Source organism: Pelodiscus sinensis, chromosome 1 (assembly GCF_052426305.1).
Source record: "Pelodiscus sinensis isolate ZL-2025 chromosome 1, ASM5242630v1, whole genome shotgun sequence".
Classification (NCBI taxonomy): Eukaryota; Metazoa; Chordata; order Testudines; family Trionychidae; genus Pelodiscus; species Pelodiscus sinensis.
This window is the reverse complement of record NC_143052.1, coordinates 312,822,327-312,838,765: the sequence shown is the minus strand read 5'-3', so window position 1 is coordinate 312,838,765 and position 16,439 is coordinate 312,822,327. Positions and strand designations below refer to the sequence as shown.

At 43.5% G+C, this 16,439-nt stretch overlaps 1 protein-coding gene across 2 annotated transcripts; it reads left to right on the top strand.

Moving 5' to 3' along the window:
- The first annotated feature begins 1,281 nt into the window (after window positions 1-1,281).
- Window positions 1,282-13,954, top strand: LOC149525844 (gap junction beta-6 protein). Of its 2 annotated transcripts, XM_089775580.1 has the most exons (3): window positions 1,282-1,505; window positions 3,702-3,809; window positions 11,009-13,954. In XM_089775580.1, exon 3 carries the CDS (start codon window positions 11,031-11,033, stop codon window positions 11,820-11,822), a length of 792 nt encoding a protein of 263 aa, XP_089631706.1. In that variant the 5' UTR covers window positions 1,282-1,505; window positions 3,702-3,809; window positions 11,009-11,030; the 3' UTR covers window positions 11,823-13,954. The 2 variants fall into 2 exon arrangements, with proteins under 2 accessions (XP_089631706.1, XP_089631705.1); XM_089775579.1 differs by lacking the exon at window positions 3,702-3,809 and having other exon boundaries at window positions 1,303-1,505.
- Window positions 13,955-16,439: the final 2,485 nt, after the last annotated feature.

The window sequence follows — 16,439 nt, the reverse complement described above, 5'->3', positions numbered from 1 at the left end:
TTGTCTATAGGAGACTGTGGGTCTGTCTCCCAGAGCCTCTTGGAGTATGGTATCCTGTTCCAATATAGGCTGTAGTTTATTGATAATGTGTTGGACAGGTTTAAGTTGGGGGCTGTAGGTGATGACAAGTGGTGTTCTATTGTTGGTTTTCTTGGGTCTGTCTTTAAGTAGATGGTTTCTAGGTATTCGTCTGGCTCTTTCAATTTGTTTTTTTATTTCTCCAGGTGGGTAATTGAGGTTTATAAATGCTTGGTAGAGTTCCTGAAGTTTCTGGTCTCTGTCTGTGGGATTAGAGCAGATGCAGGTGTATCGAAGGGCTTGGCTATAGACGATGGATTGTATGGTGTGTTCTGAATGGGAGCTGGAGGCATGTAGGTAACTGTATGAGTCGGTGGGTTTTCTGTAGAGAGTGGTGTCTAATTTTCCATTGGTGATTTGTACTGTGTAGTCCAGGAAATGGATCTCTAGTGTAGAATGGTCCAGGCTGAGATAGATGGTGGGGTGTAAGTTGTTAAAATCTCTGTGGAATGTCTCCAGTGTTTCTTAGCCATGCGTCCAGATCATAAAGATGTCATCGATGTAGCGTAAGTAAAGAAGGGGTAAAAGGGGACCGGAGTTGAGGAAAAGTTGTTCTAAGTCAGCCATAAAGATATTAGCATACTGTGGGGCCATGCGTGTACCCATGGCTGTGCCGCTGATCTGGAGGTATAAGTTGTTCTTGAATAGTTTGACAAAGGTTGTCTTATTCCAGACTGCATGGCCTGGCTGGAAGGGAGCTCTGCAGACTGTGGTCACTGCTTCCTCTATGGTGAAAGGCCCAAATGGCCCAAGCCCCTCTCTTCCTGAGGCAGGGAGTTAGGCTCTCTGGGGGTAAAGGGAAGTGGCTATATGAAACCTGCTCAATGGGGAGGGATAGAATTAACTTGAAAAATAACCCGATCCTGACTCCTAGGCAGGGCAGGACATTCCCGACTTTAGCCCCCGTCATGCTCCCTGAGTCTCGTCGGACATCCCCACTCCCACTGAAACCAATGGGCCAAAGCAGCGGGGGAGGGCTGTGTCTTCACCGTGAAGTGCTTTTGCCTCGGCTGGTGTGGTCAGCAGGTCCAGCGGCTTTGGGCTGGCTGTGGCGAGGCGGTGGGAGGGGGTAAGGAGACAGTAGGGGGCAGCCCCTTGGGCACTGGGGAGTGTCCGGCTGCCAGGCGGAGACCACTGCCCGCGTGTGGCCGGGCTGGGAGAAGGGCTGGCGGAGCAAGGGGCGGGACAGCCCGGCTCGCACCGGGGCTCGGGGCTGCCCTAGCGCGCAGGGGAGGAGACGCAGCGTTCAGGGGCGGGTTAAAAGCCGCTGCCGGCCGGGAACCCGGCAAGTCCTTGAAGGCTCCGCGGGAGGCACCGAAACGCGCAACTGCCCGGAGGGGACCGCGCAGAGCGGGGCTGAGCCGGCTGCTCCTGCCCATGGTGCCCGGCGCCCCGGCGCCCCTCATCGCTGCGCGGGGCTGAGACAGGTGAGCTCGGCGCCCTCCCCTGCCGGGCGGGGCTCTGCCTGGGCGCCCTGCCACGCTGCAGCCGGGCCGGGGCCGCTCTCCCGTGGCCGCGGGGGGCTGAGTGCGCCTGGACACGCTCGGATCTTCTCACACCCTTTACTGGCGGGACCCGGGTGGGGGCAGGCGCGGACTAAGCCTCGGGAGCGAGGAGTTAGGGCCCGATCCTGTCGGTCCTTCCTCAGAGGGTAGGAAAAGCGGGGGAGGGGTGACAGGATCGGGCCCCGAGCCCGGAGAGACCCCTCATCTGTGGAAAACCTTGAGCTGCACCACTCCTGGAGTCTGTGCTTTGACAGCTCTGTGACTCCTGCATCTAACCCCGCAGGCTCCTCATCCCTGCCTACCCAGGTGCATGCTGCAGGGCCCCTTGTGTTAAGCGCCCTAAGTTTCCCCTCTCACTGCCTTGCTCCGCAAAGGGCTGCTTTGTCTGTGTCCATTATCTGTGTCCTTTCAGCTACCCTGACAGCTCAGCCAGGACTCTGTGACACTCAGGTTTCCTCTTTTTAGGTGGGTGGTCCAGGTATTTCTGTCTTCTTTTCTGGACAGTCTTGGAGATAAGGGGTTGTTGGACTCTAGGCTGTCTACACTTACACTTGACAAAACTTTTGTCGTTCAGGGGTATGTAACACTCCCCCACCCCTACCACTTGCTGGGGCAAGTGCACATGGGAACGCTGCTTTGAAAACCACTCATTGTTGAAAAACAAGTATTTTGTCTGCAAAAGTGCTGACAAACTGCATTCACACTGACTTTTAGCCTTGTTGCTAAAACCTGAGTAGTATAAACATCCTTAGGAATCTCAAGCATTCTTCTTCCAGTGATGGTCCTACATTGTATGCCATATGGGTTTGTGCATGCACCCTGTGCACCCAGAGTTGGATAATTTTTTAATATAAATTCTTTCTGTTTGTAACTTACATGATATTGAGCAGCTTTTAACTAGTTTAAAAGACTGCAGCCTTTGACAATATTATCTTACCTGCCCAGTGTGTTGAATGTATACAGGGTTTTAGTTAAATTGGATGATATTTGTAATGCAGGCAGCATCTGAAGGGAAGGGTAAAGAGGGTGAAGTGTCCGGCTGAGATTTGTAAAAAGACTGGTTTTTAATGTACTTGCATGACAGGTTTGGTAAACTGACTGTTCCAAAGGGCTGCTCTCCTGTAGTATCTATTTTTGGATGTTCCTCTTGCTCTTACCTGTCTTTCCCTTGTTGCTAACTTTGTCAGGGAAAATGAAATACTCCAGTACTGCCCTTGAAGGGACACCTTGTCTGTAAATTAACTGACTTTCCAAAGTTTCAGAGGGGTAGCTGTGTTAGTCTGAATCTGCATAAGCAACGAGAAGTCCTGTGGCACCTTGTAGACTTAACAGAGTTATTGGAGCATAAGCTTTCATGGGCAAAGACCCACTTCTTCAGACGAAGTGGGTCTTTGCCCATGAAAGTCTATGCTCCAAGAAATCTGTTAAGTCTACAAGGTGCCACTGGACTTCTCATTGCTTAAGATTTTCCCAAGATTACTTCAGACTTCTTCGGCAGAACCAGGATGCTGGTGTCTTGATTACCATTCCCAAACCCTAACCAAAAGGCTTTCCTTTCTCTCAGGAATTAATTTAACACTTAATCTTATCTGTAAAATGGGTAGAATAATTCTTCACAAGTGGACTGTGAGGCTAAATTTGTTACTGCTTATAAATTACCTTGACATTTTTGTACTCAAGACTCTCCAGAAATGCAAAGTGTATGTATAAAACATATGCATTCCCCTGTGGGTGGGAGGCCCAGACCTGACAAAGTGCTCTCTGGAGCTCAAAAGCTTGTCTCTTTCACAAATACAAGTTCCATCAGTATGAAATGTTACCTCACCCACCTTGTCACTCTGATATCCTGGGACTTACATGGCTATAGCAACACTGCAAATATTAAATATGAAAACATTTACATTATTTTTACATTCCTTTACGCAGCCTGGACAGTGTAACTAGATTAGTAAACTTAAATTTTGCCTCCCTTCTGGTTGTTTCTGATTCTCCTGCACCAATCTGAAGTTACTGTTTTGGGAATGAAGGAATTTAAGGGAAAGTTTAAATACAAAAATTTGCATTAATGTAACTTTTTTCATGAGACTTAATTTTTTTAAACACTTCTGTTGTTATTAGCTATCAACACTGAAAAATGTATCTGTAAGTTCGTAAGACAGATACGAGAATTAAAGCAACTTCAGAGAATTAAAGCAACAAGCAATATAAAAGCAACAGCAATTAAAGGTAATTTGTGGCATGCCTATGTGTTTTGTTTTTAAAGAGATTTCCATAAAGTAATCAGGCTTGCATCAGTCTAATGGACAGATCCTATCCACACCCTGTTATCCCAGTTCAGAGTAGACCACTCCTATAATTGAATTAGGAAATGAAAGGTGTGAATCAGGATAAATATTTCCTGTTCACTTTTGACTGGCTGAAGTCATGTTAAGGCCCAGTCCTAAATCCTTAGTTACGCAAAGATCTTATTAACAGAAGTCTTGCCTGAGAAAGGGTTACAGTACTGGTCCTGGACCCATGGTGTCCAACACACTAGTCACATGAGGCTATTTGGCCAGTTGAGTGTGGCTAGTTTGCTGTAGCTGTAGCCACTATAGTGGCTACTGCTTCAGAACTGGTTGGACACTACGGACATAGACGGTTGAAGAAGATGGTAGTTGAAAGTTTCCCTAGGGCATTCTGGACAGAATTACTTTGCTCCCATCAAGGTCTCTGGACAATCAGATCACAATACCAGGGTCTTTGTACTGCAGAATCTGGCTCTGTCCTATTTTCCTTTTTCATGAATAGAGCAGATTGTATCTATCCCTTTTTCTCATGTAACACAGGAATGTTCTCAGTGAAGGATGGTTCAAGGACTTGGGTAATGGGTTAGAGAGTCTTTCATTTTGAGAGTGCAAGTGTGGTTATCATGGGTAGGGCTCAAGAATGGAACATGGACTTTGTTCCTGATTCTGCTGCAGACTTTGTCTGATACTTAATATCTTTTTGCCTTTATTTACCCATCTGTAACCCAGGGATAATAATATTCCAAAGGAAAAATAACTTTGCAAAGTGCTGAGATACTATAGAGATGAATATGGGAGAAATGCCAATAAACATATCTCCCAGGCTATCACCCTTGTTCCTAGTTTCAGCTCAGAGAACCAGGTGGCAGCAGTACAAGCTTCTCCATACAGCCCTGTGAATGTATCACAAGCCTGTAGAGATGATTCTTCAAAGCAAGGCTAGCGACATGTTTGCAGGGCATCATGGGGAAGCTTGCTCTATCGGTGCTGTCCAAATTCTGTGATAAATAGAAGATGTCAGTCTCCAAGAGTCAGTCTGATACCCTTCAGACTAAATTCACATCCAAATTAAAAAAAAATACTTTTAATTTTCTCTGAGACTATTTACCATTGTTCCATGACCAGGCAAGTCTCCTAAAATTTCTGATTTTTGGCCCTCTGCTGACCAGCAATCGCACACACCTGATCTATACAATGAAAAATGTTGGAAGGGCTGATAAGCTGTACTAGAAAAGTAAGGCCTGGTATAAACTAGAAAATTAGGTCAGTTTAACTATGAACTTCAACATTAAGCTGACCTAAGTTCCTGAGTAGACAGCACTAGCTCAAGAGAAGAATGAATTATTTTATAACATGCTGTAGTATAGGAAATGCTAGTTAGGCTATTTTTTAAAGTACTAGAGTGCTATCCTTGGGAGGTCGGTATGTGTGTTTGCATGCATGCTCATTCAGAAGTTTTGGAAATACAGTACTGGTTTGGTCAGTGCTGGTAATTACACAGGGCCACAGAAGATTAAAGCAGCACAAAATCTTTTAATGAACATCTTAAATAGAATTATTCAGATTATAGTCTGATAGCTTGATATAGAGTAGGCTCCAGAAATCCAAATTCAGTGATCGAGCAGGCAGATATAATTCATTTGTTTCAGAGTCGCTGCATGCACTTACAATCAAAGTGAACATGTCTTGGGGAATTCAGAACTCTTGCAAGATGAATTTTGCAAGGAAAAAAAAACAGTTAGTGACTGAATTCAGACAAGGATTCTTTTGCCTTGTGTCCTACTTTGAATAATGAGAAGGGATCTTGTGGAAAAGTATTATGAATGTATCTCTCATCAAGCAATAATAGCTTAATCCACTGTTATAGAATCATAGAATACTAGGACTGGAAGGGACCTCGAGAGGTCATCGAGTCCAGTCCCCTGCCCTCATGGCAGGACCAAATACTGTCTAGACCATTCCTGATAGACATTTATCTAACCTACTCTTAAATATCTCCAGAGATGGGGATTCCTCAACTTCCCTGGGAAATTTATTCCAGTGTTTGACTACCTTGACAATTAGGAACTTTTTCCTAATGTCAAACCTAAACCTCCCTTGTTGCAGTTTAAGCCCATTGCTTCTTGTTCTATCCTCAGAGGCCAAGATGAACAAGTTTTCTCCCTCCTCCTTATGACACCCTTTTAGATACCTGAAAACAGCTATCATGTCCCGCCTCAATCTTCTATTTTCTAAACTAAACAAACCCAATTCTTTCAGCCTTCCTTCATAGGTCGTGTTCTCTAGACCTTTAATCATTCTTGTTTATAAGGAGAGTGAAACCAAGGAAGTTATTTCTAAAAACTACTAAAAGTTCTCTTTAAAAAATCCATATATTTTTAGACATATATCCACAGATCCTTGCCAAATCCATCCTTTGTGGTGCTGAGTCACTACGGGAGCTGAAGATACTTCATCTTACAGGATTGAGCCTTTAGTCAATAAATAATTATTTGACAAATGTATACTTGCTTGCCACATGCTTTGCAGTGTTACATTTTAATCCAGTAAGTAAAGGTCTAATTATCTCGGAGCCTTTTGCTTCTGAGTTAATTAGTACAGTGGCTCTGAATCTTTCCAGGTTACTGTAACCCTTTCAGGAGTCTGATTTGCTTTGCGTACCCCCAAGTTTCACCTCACTTAAACTATTTGCTTACAAAATCTGACATGAAATGCCAAAGTGTCACAGCACACTTTTACTGAAATATTGCTCACTCTCATTTTTTACCATATAATTATAAAATATTGCATTCACATTTCAATGTATAGTATATAGAACAGTAAAATGTCATAGTATGAAACCTTAATTTGAACTGATTGCTAGTGTTTTTTCACTAAATCAATTGATGTATCTGATATTTTTGTAGAGTCAAAAGGAAGTCATATCAGATATGATGTAGTCATATTTAATATCTAAAAGCATTATTATGAAGGCAACAATGGGGCATTCATGGGATGCCAAACATATGAAACCTGAGCCTGATAAGCCAGTAGAGGCACTATAGTCATCATCCATGTCCATATGCAAGTCTGGGGAAATGAGTAAATCAAGATCCTATTTATAGGTATAGGGCATGATCTTATTCTGAATTTGTACAGTGCCTAGTACAATAGGACAGCATTCATGACTGGCTTTCTTCAGGTCCTACTGTAATACAAACAGAGAATATTATATGAGCTTCTTTTTTAATCTTACTAGTAAGATATTTGCCTGATAATATTCTGTAGTGGGGAGTTCCACAATAGTTAGCTTTATGTGAAAAGAATGTAATTGTTTTATCTTTTTCACCATTTTATTAATACAAACCTAGCATGTCTGCATACACTGCAATGTCGAACATCTGGTTTGTTGAAGAGCTATTGTTAACTTCTAATTAAAGACCACCTGTTGTATCCAGCTTTTAACTGAGTGAGAAAGGCATCTGCTAAGAGGGAAGTGACTGTAATTGAATTACTGAGTCTTGATGATTCCAGCACTGAGACCTATTATCCTAGGGCTCCGCAATGCAAGCACAAAGTGCCTTCTCACTTTGCAATTGCAGCTCTCGACTCTAGTATCCTGATGTTATGTTAAGTAGGCGTGCAGTACCCCTCTGCTGCTAGTGATCACGTTGATATCCTGGCCCCCTGGGTATCCCAGCAGAATAACCAGTGCGGTAATGCTGCTGTGACTGGTGCTCAGATGTGCAATGGCTTCTTCCCCATTTCAAACCATTGTTGATATAGAAATGTTTGTAATTTTTAACATTTATTTAAGGGAGGAGTTTCTCCGCAGTGGAGACTGAAAGTTCAGTTACTCAGGACACATCTAGACTTAGCGTAAGATTGACACTCCAGAGGTTGATTTTTCTAATGTTCAATTTAGCGTGTGTAGTATAGACCCATAAATTGAATGCTGAGGGCAGCTCCCACTGGCGTCTGGCACTCCTTCTTTTGCAAGGAGTAAGGAAAGCCAACGAGAGCATTGGCGGCATCCATGCAGCAGGAGGCCAACGGGAGCCCAAGCTCAGCTTAAGGTAAGCTGACTCCAGCTTCGCATTTGCATAGTTGGAGTTGCGTACCTTAAGCCAACCTTCCTGGGTTCATAAGCTTTGTCTGCACAGCAGCGTTATTTTGGAATAACATCAGTGTGTGTCTACACAGCAAGCCCATTATTTCAAAATAAATTCAAAATAACGGGCTTCTTCCTCTGACCCCTGTAACCCTCATTGTATGAGGAGTAAGGGAAGTTGGAGGAAGAGTGCTCTATTTCGAAATCACAGCTGTATAGACAGTGCTAAAAGTTGAAATAAGCTATTTCAGCTTAAGCTAAGCAATTAGCGTAGCTCAAGTTGCATAGCTTATTTTGAGCTTAGCCCTTCTGTGTAGATGTGCCCATGTAGACCAGACCTTGGTGTCCTTGAGTTATGTGGCTCCGTCCCTGCACAGTAGTCTCCTCAGCTCCTTCCTTTTGACTCTACATTTTCCTGTATATCTTTGCTTCCCTTTTCTGCCTGAGATTTCCACAGAACCTCCTTCCTCGTCTACTGCTGCCTTTTGCAGGTGATAAGGGGGCACACTCCCAGGCCTTCATGTAGCAAAGAATTTAAGATAATGGGGCTATTTGTATGCTTTAAGTTATGCTCATGCTTAAATGTTTTCTGGATCAGGGACCCAATGTGTGTACAGTGGCCTGGCAGTTACAGAGCAGTGCTGGCTCTATGAAAGCATAGGCTGATCTGACTCTCTTTCCTTGCACAGACTGCCTTAATTTTTTCATTCTTTCAGCAGGATAGTTAATATTTTACTTACTTCATCAGTAAAAGGTTCTGAGAAACAAATATCTGGAATAAAGATGATCAATAATAGTGAGTCAGTAGAGTAGCTCATAATACTCAGAGGGAAGTGGAAGTAAATCAAAGGAACTGAACTTTCCCTGAACTCTTTCAGTTAGGATTACTAGACTATTTTGTTGTCATCTACCCTACATAATGTTATGACCAGTGTTTGATTTGGAGCTTCCTTAGAGTAGGGATAGCCAGTGTGACCTATTGGTGGAGTGATGGTACTAAGGGATTGGTCTCTCAGCCACTGATCTCATTTCCTCCCCACTCAGCCGCTGGGTGTCCTTCCTCCCTCCCTCCAGAGGATAGGGCAGGAACTGTGAGGCCTCCCCAATGCTTGGGGCAGCAGCCAAGTGGCCTCTGTGGTGTTCTGGAGGATGGGGCAGAAGCCGCACAGCTTCGCCAGTGCTTGGGTGGGAGGGGGGTGACAGCCACGTGACCTCCCTTGTCTCCCCGGTGCTCTGGGGGGACGGCAGCAGCCATGTGGCCTCCCAGGTGCTCCGGGGGATGGGGAATGGAGCCACACAGCCTTCCCATTCCCCTCTCCCTGGTGCTCGGGAGGATGGGAGAGGGGTTGGTGAGTGTAGCGAGCGCCCCCTAGTATTTTCTTAAATAGTAAAACCAACATCAGAAAAGTCTCTTGGTACAGAAATTTCAAAGCCAAGAGAAAACACAGAGTGGGAACTTCAAAGGATGATGCTTGACACTGCTGAAAGGGTGGAGGGAAGAAGACCAATAAGCCAGATTTGTGGAATGTGTTCTGGTTCATTTGTTTGTCTGCTTGATTTTTCTGGGGTTTTCCTCTTCCTGGAGATATTAAAATAATGAAAACAATCTGCCTACACTGAGCTAATGCTTTTTATCAGCCATTTCCTTCAGGACTGTGGAGAAAAATCTCTGGAGAAAATGGAGTGTACACCAAATTCAAAGCTTTCTCTCCAGCTCAATGATAATTTAATGCATGCTGGGTTTGATGCTAGCCACACTCCCCCAGCATTTACAGATCAAAATGTTTGATTCTTACTGACAGAACAGAATTCTTCAGTTTCTAACTAGTCTTTTTATCCTGTAAAAATAAGTGAGTTAATGGCTAGCCAGACTTAAAATGAAACTTCTGTAAATCAGTGAGGGGGAGTAATAGTAGTCAATATTCTATGTGAGGAGAACTCCATTCTGGTTATCGTTTGCTCTTGGTTCCCATAATCTATTGCGGCACTTTGGTATGGAGACAAACAGGGCATAATCCATACAACACTATCTCATTTATCTGAATGTTGCCTATTGGAAGTTTGCCATCTGAAGAGTTCCAACTTCAGTGTTGGTGATATTTGGTAATGGAATTGGTTGGCTTTCCTGGTGGCTGGCTCATGTGGCAAGATGTGAAGATGCTTATGGCTAAAAAGCTCTGTATCATAGAATGGCAAAAACACTATGGTTCAGAACTGTAGAGCTAGATGGTCTTTCTGAGGATACTAGCCAACAGGCCTTGAAGTCCCTCTTGAGGATTTCACACTTCAAATTTTGCTAAGACGACTTCCCTGATTATCTGAAACCCCAGTTCTTACTTTTTGTGTCTCCTGAGACCTTGGTTGATTGAAGATTATAGCACAAGATCATAACTTTTTATATGGTACTTTGGATGATCCTATGAGAGAAAGTTCTGGGCAAATTCTATGTGGTACACTTAAACACACACTGTGCAAAGGGCTGCCCACTTGGCTGCCAGAGGGGATGGAAAAATTTGACCCAGGCCACCAGGTTAAACCCTTGCTCTTAAATAGATAAGTTACATTATTTAAAAAAAGATCTTTATGTCTATGTAGAGCAGACCAGAGGAATAATGTCTTTTTTGAGGTCTCCTCCAAAAGACTTCACACTATAACTTCATAGTGCTTCGTTCATCCTTTTCGGAAGGATGAAAAACTAGGGGGCGCAAATTGGATTACATCTATAAACTTAACTTGTTGTGTATTGCAGGCAGTGATTTGAGGTTTGGTGCATAACACAGCTACTGTTATCAGTTCTTTCTGCTTGAATCAGTAGGTTAGAATTCATGGATTAAACAAATCAGCCATTTTAGTTAAGAGTAAAAATGTGATCTCAGCATGGCTACTTGTAGTTACCATGTAAGACAATGATATGCCAACTAGCAGTGAAACTGTTACTGCAGCCCATAAATATTGTGTTGTTATACATCTTGTATCACAAATTTGTTGACATTGACTTCTTAATACATGATTTAGGATCATTTGATATATTCATTTTTTCTTGTTAGGTCAAAGGACTGAAACGCAACAATGGACTGGGGAACGCTGCAGACCATTTTAGGAGGTGTAAACAAACACTCCACAAGTATTGGGAAGATCTGGCTCACCATTATGTTCATTTTCCGTGTTATGATCCTCGTGGTGGCTGCAGAAGAAGTCTGGGGAGACGAACAAAATGATTTTGTCTGTAACACTCTGCAACCCGGATGCAAAAATGTTTGCTACGACCACTTCTTCCCCATCTCTCACATTAGACTGTGGGCCCTTCAGCTCATTTTTGTCTCAACTCCCGCACTTCTCGTAGCCATGCATGTTGCATACAGGAGGCATGAGAATAAAAAGCAGTTAAGAAAGGGAGGGCAGACCTGCGAATATAAAGATATTGAAGAAATAAAATTACAAAGATTTCCTATTCAGGGTCCTTTGTGGTGGACCTACACCAGCAGCATATTCTTCAGAATGATCTTTGAATCCCTCTTTATGTATGCATTTTATTTCATGTATGATGGCTTCCAAATGCCACGACTAGTGAAGTGCAACGTCTGGCCTTGCCCCAACACAGTGGACTGCTTTGTCTCTCGGCCCACTGAAAAGACAGTGTTCACTATTTTCATGATTGCTGTGTCTGCTATTTGCATTTTGTTAAATGTGGCTGAATTCTGCTATCTGCTGATGAAGGTTTTCCTTAAAAAATCCAGAAGAGCAGCATCTCCAAGACATCACCCCAACCATGAGACTAAAGAGGAAAGTAAACAAAATGAAATGAATGAGCTAATGTCTGGTAGCTGTCAGAACACAGTTTTGGGATTGCAAAACAGCTAACATGATGCAAATGGGTGGAGTCAATATTCCTCTTAAAAAGCTGCCAAAAAAATCAGTAACATTAAACCAAGTGGGGTGAAGGTTTGATATGTAATCTTAAACACCTATCTTAAAGAGTCAAGGCAGCATAAACATGTGAATGGTATATAAGGATTAAATAGGGAACTGTTTCCATAAGTGCCTTAAGAACATTCTTATGACAAGCAGAAACTCACCATACCTCTGGGTTAGAGTCACAGAAGGGACTTAGGAGTTAGGCATTACATTACAACACTCTTGGGACCAGTGCAATTCCCAGTGCATGAGGAGAGTTATGGGACCAAGAAGAGGTTTCTCAGAAGCCAACATGCTGAGCAGGGAACTAGAGCTAACTAGAAGTGAAATGCAGATGAAAAGCACTTTTGAGGATTTGGATCCTAATTCCACTTGGAATTCTGGGCCCTGAACCCTCTCCTGGAATTAGGTGTCTAAGACAGCTCAGCCCTCTTTCATTATGAGAGCAAGACAGAGCTAATTCAAGCCAATTGACCAGTGGGACATGGGAGTCCTATTTTTAAATCCCTACCTTGCTTGATTTCGCCCCCGCCCCCCCCCGTTTGAAATTTGGGAGACATGATCAGCTAAATATTCTCACTAGTGAACTGTACAATCAATCACCTACTGATTATTTATACAAAGGTGACCTGTTTCAAGAGGGAAGAGATTGAGGCCTGGCCTGTGCTAAAATGTTAGGTTGATCCAGCTATGTCGCTAAGAGATAAGAAAAATCCACATAGTTAAGCTGACCTAACCCATATATAGACAACACTAGGTCAACAGAAGAATCCTACTGGCTGTTGGAGGTGGATTAATGACAGCAACAGGAGATCCCCTTCCCCTTGCTGTAATGTCTATTCTGAAGCATTACAGAACATGAACATTTGAACTTTGGAGATTAAATGCATTCTATAAAACTGATGTTGGGAGAAGCAAATATTTTGTAGACAATAACCTAATGACCTAAGGCACTCTTACCAGACATGGAAGATCTGAGTTTCAGTCACTGCTCCAAATCCCTGCTCCACACAGATTTAAAAACAGGTGTCCAACATCCCAGGTGAGTATCCTAACCTAGGGAGGTTGAGGAATCTCCATTTCTCGACATATGTAAAAGCAGGATACACATCTACCAGAGATGGGCTAGATGGTATTGGGTCCTGCTGTGAGGGCAGGGGACTGGACTCGATAACCTCTCAAGGTCCCTTCTAGTTCTAGTGTTCTATGATTGGTCTATTGAGTATTTGGAGGGGAGCACACTTGTGGCCACACCTACAAATTTCTTACTGTCTCTGTGCAGGTTAGGCATGGGAACACCTAGTTTGCAAAACCTGCTGTATAAGATAGGACTTCAACCAACTTATTAACTGTGAGGAGGCATCAGGTGGAAATTTAAGAACCTTCAGGGTTAAGCAGTACCTGAAAAGTGCTTTCGTGATTGGTTATAAGCAGCATCTAAAAAGGCATTAAAACACTTGAGTCCCTTTGTGAATCTAGCCTTTTTATGCAGATTTGAGTTCTGCATAAAAACTACACATTCAACAGCAACAAGGACAAACTTTTTCCATGCTAAAAACAACAAATGGTCTGGTAGCACTTTCCATGCTAGATATTCTAGTATTAAAAGATGGTTTTTACTTGTGAATTCATAATTAAAGTATTTTTGTAAGGTCTGAAATTCCATGTTATTTAGAATGTGATAGTATATGACTGAGGAGTATGGGGTTTTGTTTTTACCAGAAAAACAGATGTAATCTCCAATCCCATTTTAATAAGGTACATTAATTGTAAACATTTAGCAGACCTTTTGTAAATAATGTTATTAATATTTTACATTGCACAGTGTTATACAATCATAGATATGGAAATAAAGTAGGTTATTTTCTGTTCATTTCTCAAATGAATTGTTCTGGTAGTCATGGGACCATTATGGGGGTTATTTTGTTTTTTAATTTGTGGACTGAAAATGACAAAATGGTGTGAAACAAGTTGCTCTCTGGTTGAAGTCAGCATGAAGAAATTTTGTCTCAGCTAGAAGGAAAAAAAGCTAGAATCTGAACAAGGTCTTCTAAATAAAAGACACACACTGTAACCTTGAGCAGTGGAGTGACAGTTTATATCTGAGCGTTGTAAAGATTTTGCTCTTGGTGAACTTTGATTTTACACGCTGACAGTTATTTCACATTCCCTGCTTTCAAATACTTAAGTGAAACTTCAAAAAACCCTACAGCCAAACTCTCTGCTGGTGGAAAATCTGCTGTTGGACATTCAGACATAGAGGCTGTGTCTAGACTGGCCAGTTTTTCCGGAAAATCAGCCGCTTTTCCGGGAAAAACTTGCCAGCTGTCTACACTGGCCACTTGAATTTCCGCAAAAGCACTGACGATCTCAAGTAAGATTGTCAGTGTTCTTGTGGAAATACTATGCTGCTCCCGTTCAGGCAAAAGTCCTTTTGCACAAAAGTCTTGTGCAAAAAGGGCCAGTGTAGATAGCTCAGATTTGTTTTCTGCAAAAAAGCCCCGATCGCGAAAATGGCGATTGGGGCTTTTTTGCGGAAAAGCATGCCTAGATTGTCACGGATGCTTTTCCACAAAAAGTGCTTTTGCGGAAAAGCGTCCGTGCCAATCTAGATGCTCTGTTCCAAAAATGTTTTTAACGGAAAACTTTTCCATTAAAAGCATTTCGGGAAAATCATGCCAGTCTAAACGTAGCCAGAATGTGTAACAGGCACATAATCTGGCCAACAATGACCACAACTCCTGCAGGTGGGGGTGGGTGGGTGCAAAGGAAGAAAAACATGCACGAGCTATTTCCTGGGTAGGGGGCTATGCAAGCAAAAAACACATGGCCCATACCCACTACCATTCTAGTTTCACCACTTTATACCCCTTTGAAGTCTCTGTCACAGAGAGCTGGCAGAATGGCTTCTACCCAGGATAGAAGGGAGCCAGGATTATAGTTGTATATCTCTAGCCTGTTAACTCCCTGGTATGTGGATATGGTGGAGTACCTTGCCAGATTTTAGCTACAGTGGTGATTGATCATGCACTTAAAAGAGTAGTGCAGTGCTCAGGGTGAGGGCAGACAAAGCAGAGGACAAATTGTACTGGTGTCTTTTGTTGTTTGTTCTATTCTGTCTCCACCCAAAGGCTGTGAATCTCCCTACCAGTATAAACATGTAAACCCATTGAACTCAATATTTACTGCTGTTTTACACTAGCATAAATCACTGTAGATTGCTCCCATGGGTTTCTTAAGATGATCTCCTTAAACTGACCAAGTCACTAGAACAGGGGTCTCCAACCTTCTTAAGCACAAGATCCCTTTTTGAATTTAAGTGCAATGTAAGATCTACTTCAAACCCAAATACCTTTGCCCCGCCTCCTTCATATTGTTTCTCCGAGGCCCTACCCCTGCTCACTCCTTCCTTCCTTCCTTCCTTCCTCTCTCCCTCATTCTCCCTCTTTTTCATCAGGCAGGGGCAGAGGGTTGGAGCACAGTCTTGAGCTAAGGGATTTTGAGTGTGAGGGGGTTCTGAGCTGAGCCTGGGCAGGGAGTGGGGGTACAGGAAGGGGTTCAGGATACAGGCTCTGTAAGGGAGTTTGGGTCCAGGGGCTCAGGGCTAGGACTTGAGGTGCAGGAGGAGGTTTCATGACTGGGGCAGGGGTTCAGAGCTGGCTCCAACTGGACACTGCTTACCTCAGGTGGCTCTTGGGTGGTGGTGCAGTGGGGCTAAGGTAGGATCATCCCCGCCCTGGCCCTGCACCACTCTCATGAGTAGCTAGCAAACTCCCTCCATCCCCATCCCTGTTGAGCTCCCCTCCCTCCCGCCCCCCGGACTGTGGAGACAGAATACAGGGTGGAAGAAGGGGCGTCCTGACATCAGCACCCTCTCCTCTCCCTTCCTGCTCTGTACCGCAAGCAGGAGGCTCCCCGTTGAGGGGGAGGGAGTGGAGAGCTACAAGGCAAAGAGCAGGAGGTGCACAGCAGTGGGGGGAGGGGCAGTTGAAGTGGCTGCACTTGATAGCCTTTTGGCCAAACCAGTCAGGATCACCTGTCAGAGGCTTCAAGGTCTACTGGCTGATCCCGATCTACTGGCTGATGACCACTGCACTAGAGAAAAAAATTTGAAGTGTGTTTGGTGGAGGATTTTTTTTCTTTAAATCACTAGGAATGAGTACTGACAATTAATTAACTTAGATCTCTAACTCACACCCCCTGTTCTACTGGGAGACACAGTGGATTGATTTTGATATTGCAGGAGTCTGGTGGAGAAAGCTGTTACTTGATAAACTTACCTGCAGGCAACTGGGGTAAAAGCAATACTGTGAATTACAAAAGCCTGAACCTCTGAAAATACTTCAAGGAGGAGCTGCTTATGAATGTCTTTCTGGATTTATTCTTGATCTCCTTCGCTGTGGATTGTTGACCCACCAGTACACTGTGTGTAGGCAGGAGGGCACAGGGGACAATGCTGTGACAGTGCATGAATGTCCCGGCTATGGAAGGAATTGTAAAGCCATAGCCTAGTAAGTGGAGAAATATTTCTTCTGTGGATGAGATAACATGGTCCCAAAATGC

Coding starts and splice junctions, on each gene's coding strand:
- LOC149525844 (XM_089775580.1), top strand. CDS start 11,031: ATGGACTGGGGAACGCTGCAGACCATTTTAGGAGGTGTAAACAAACAC.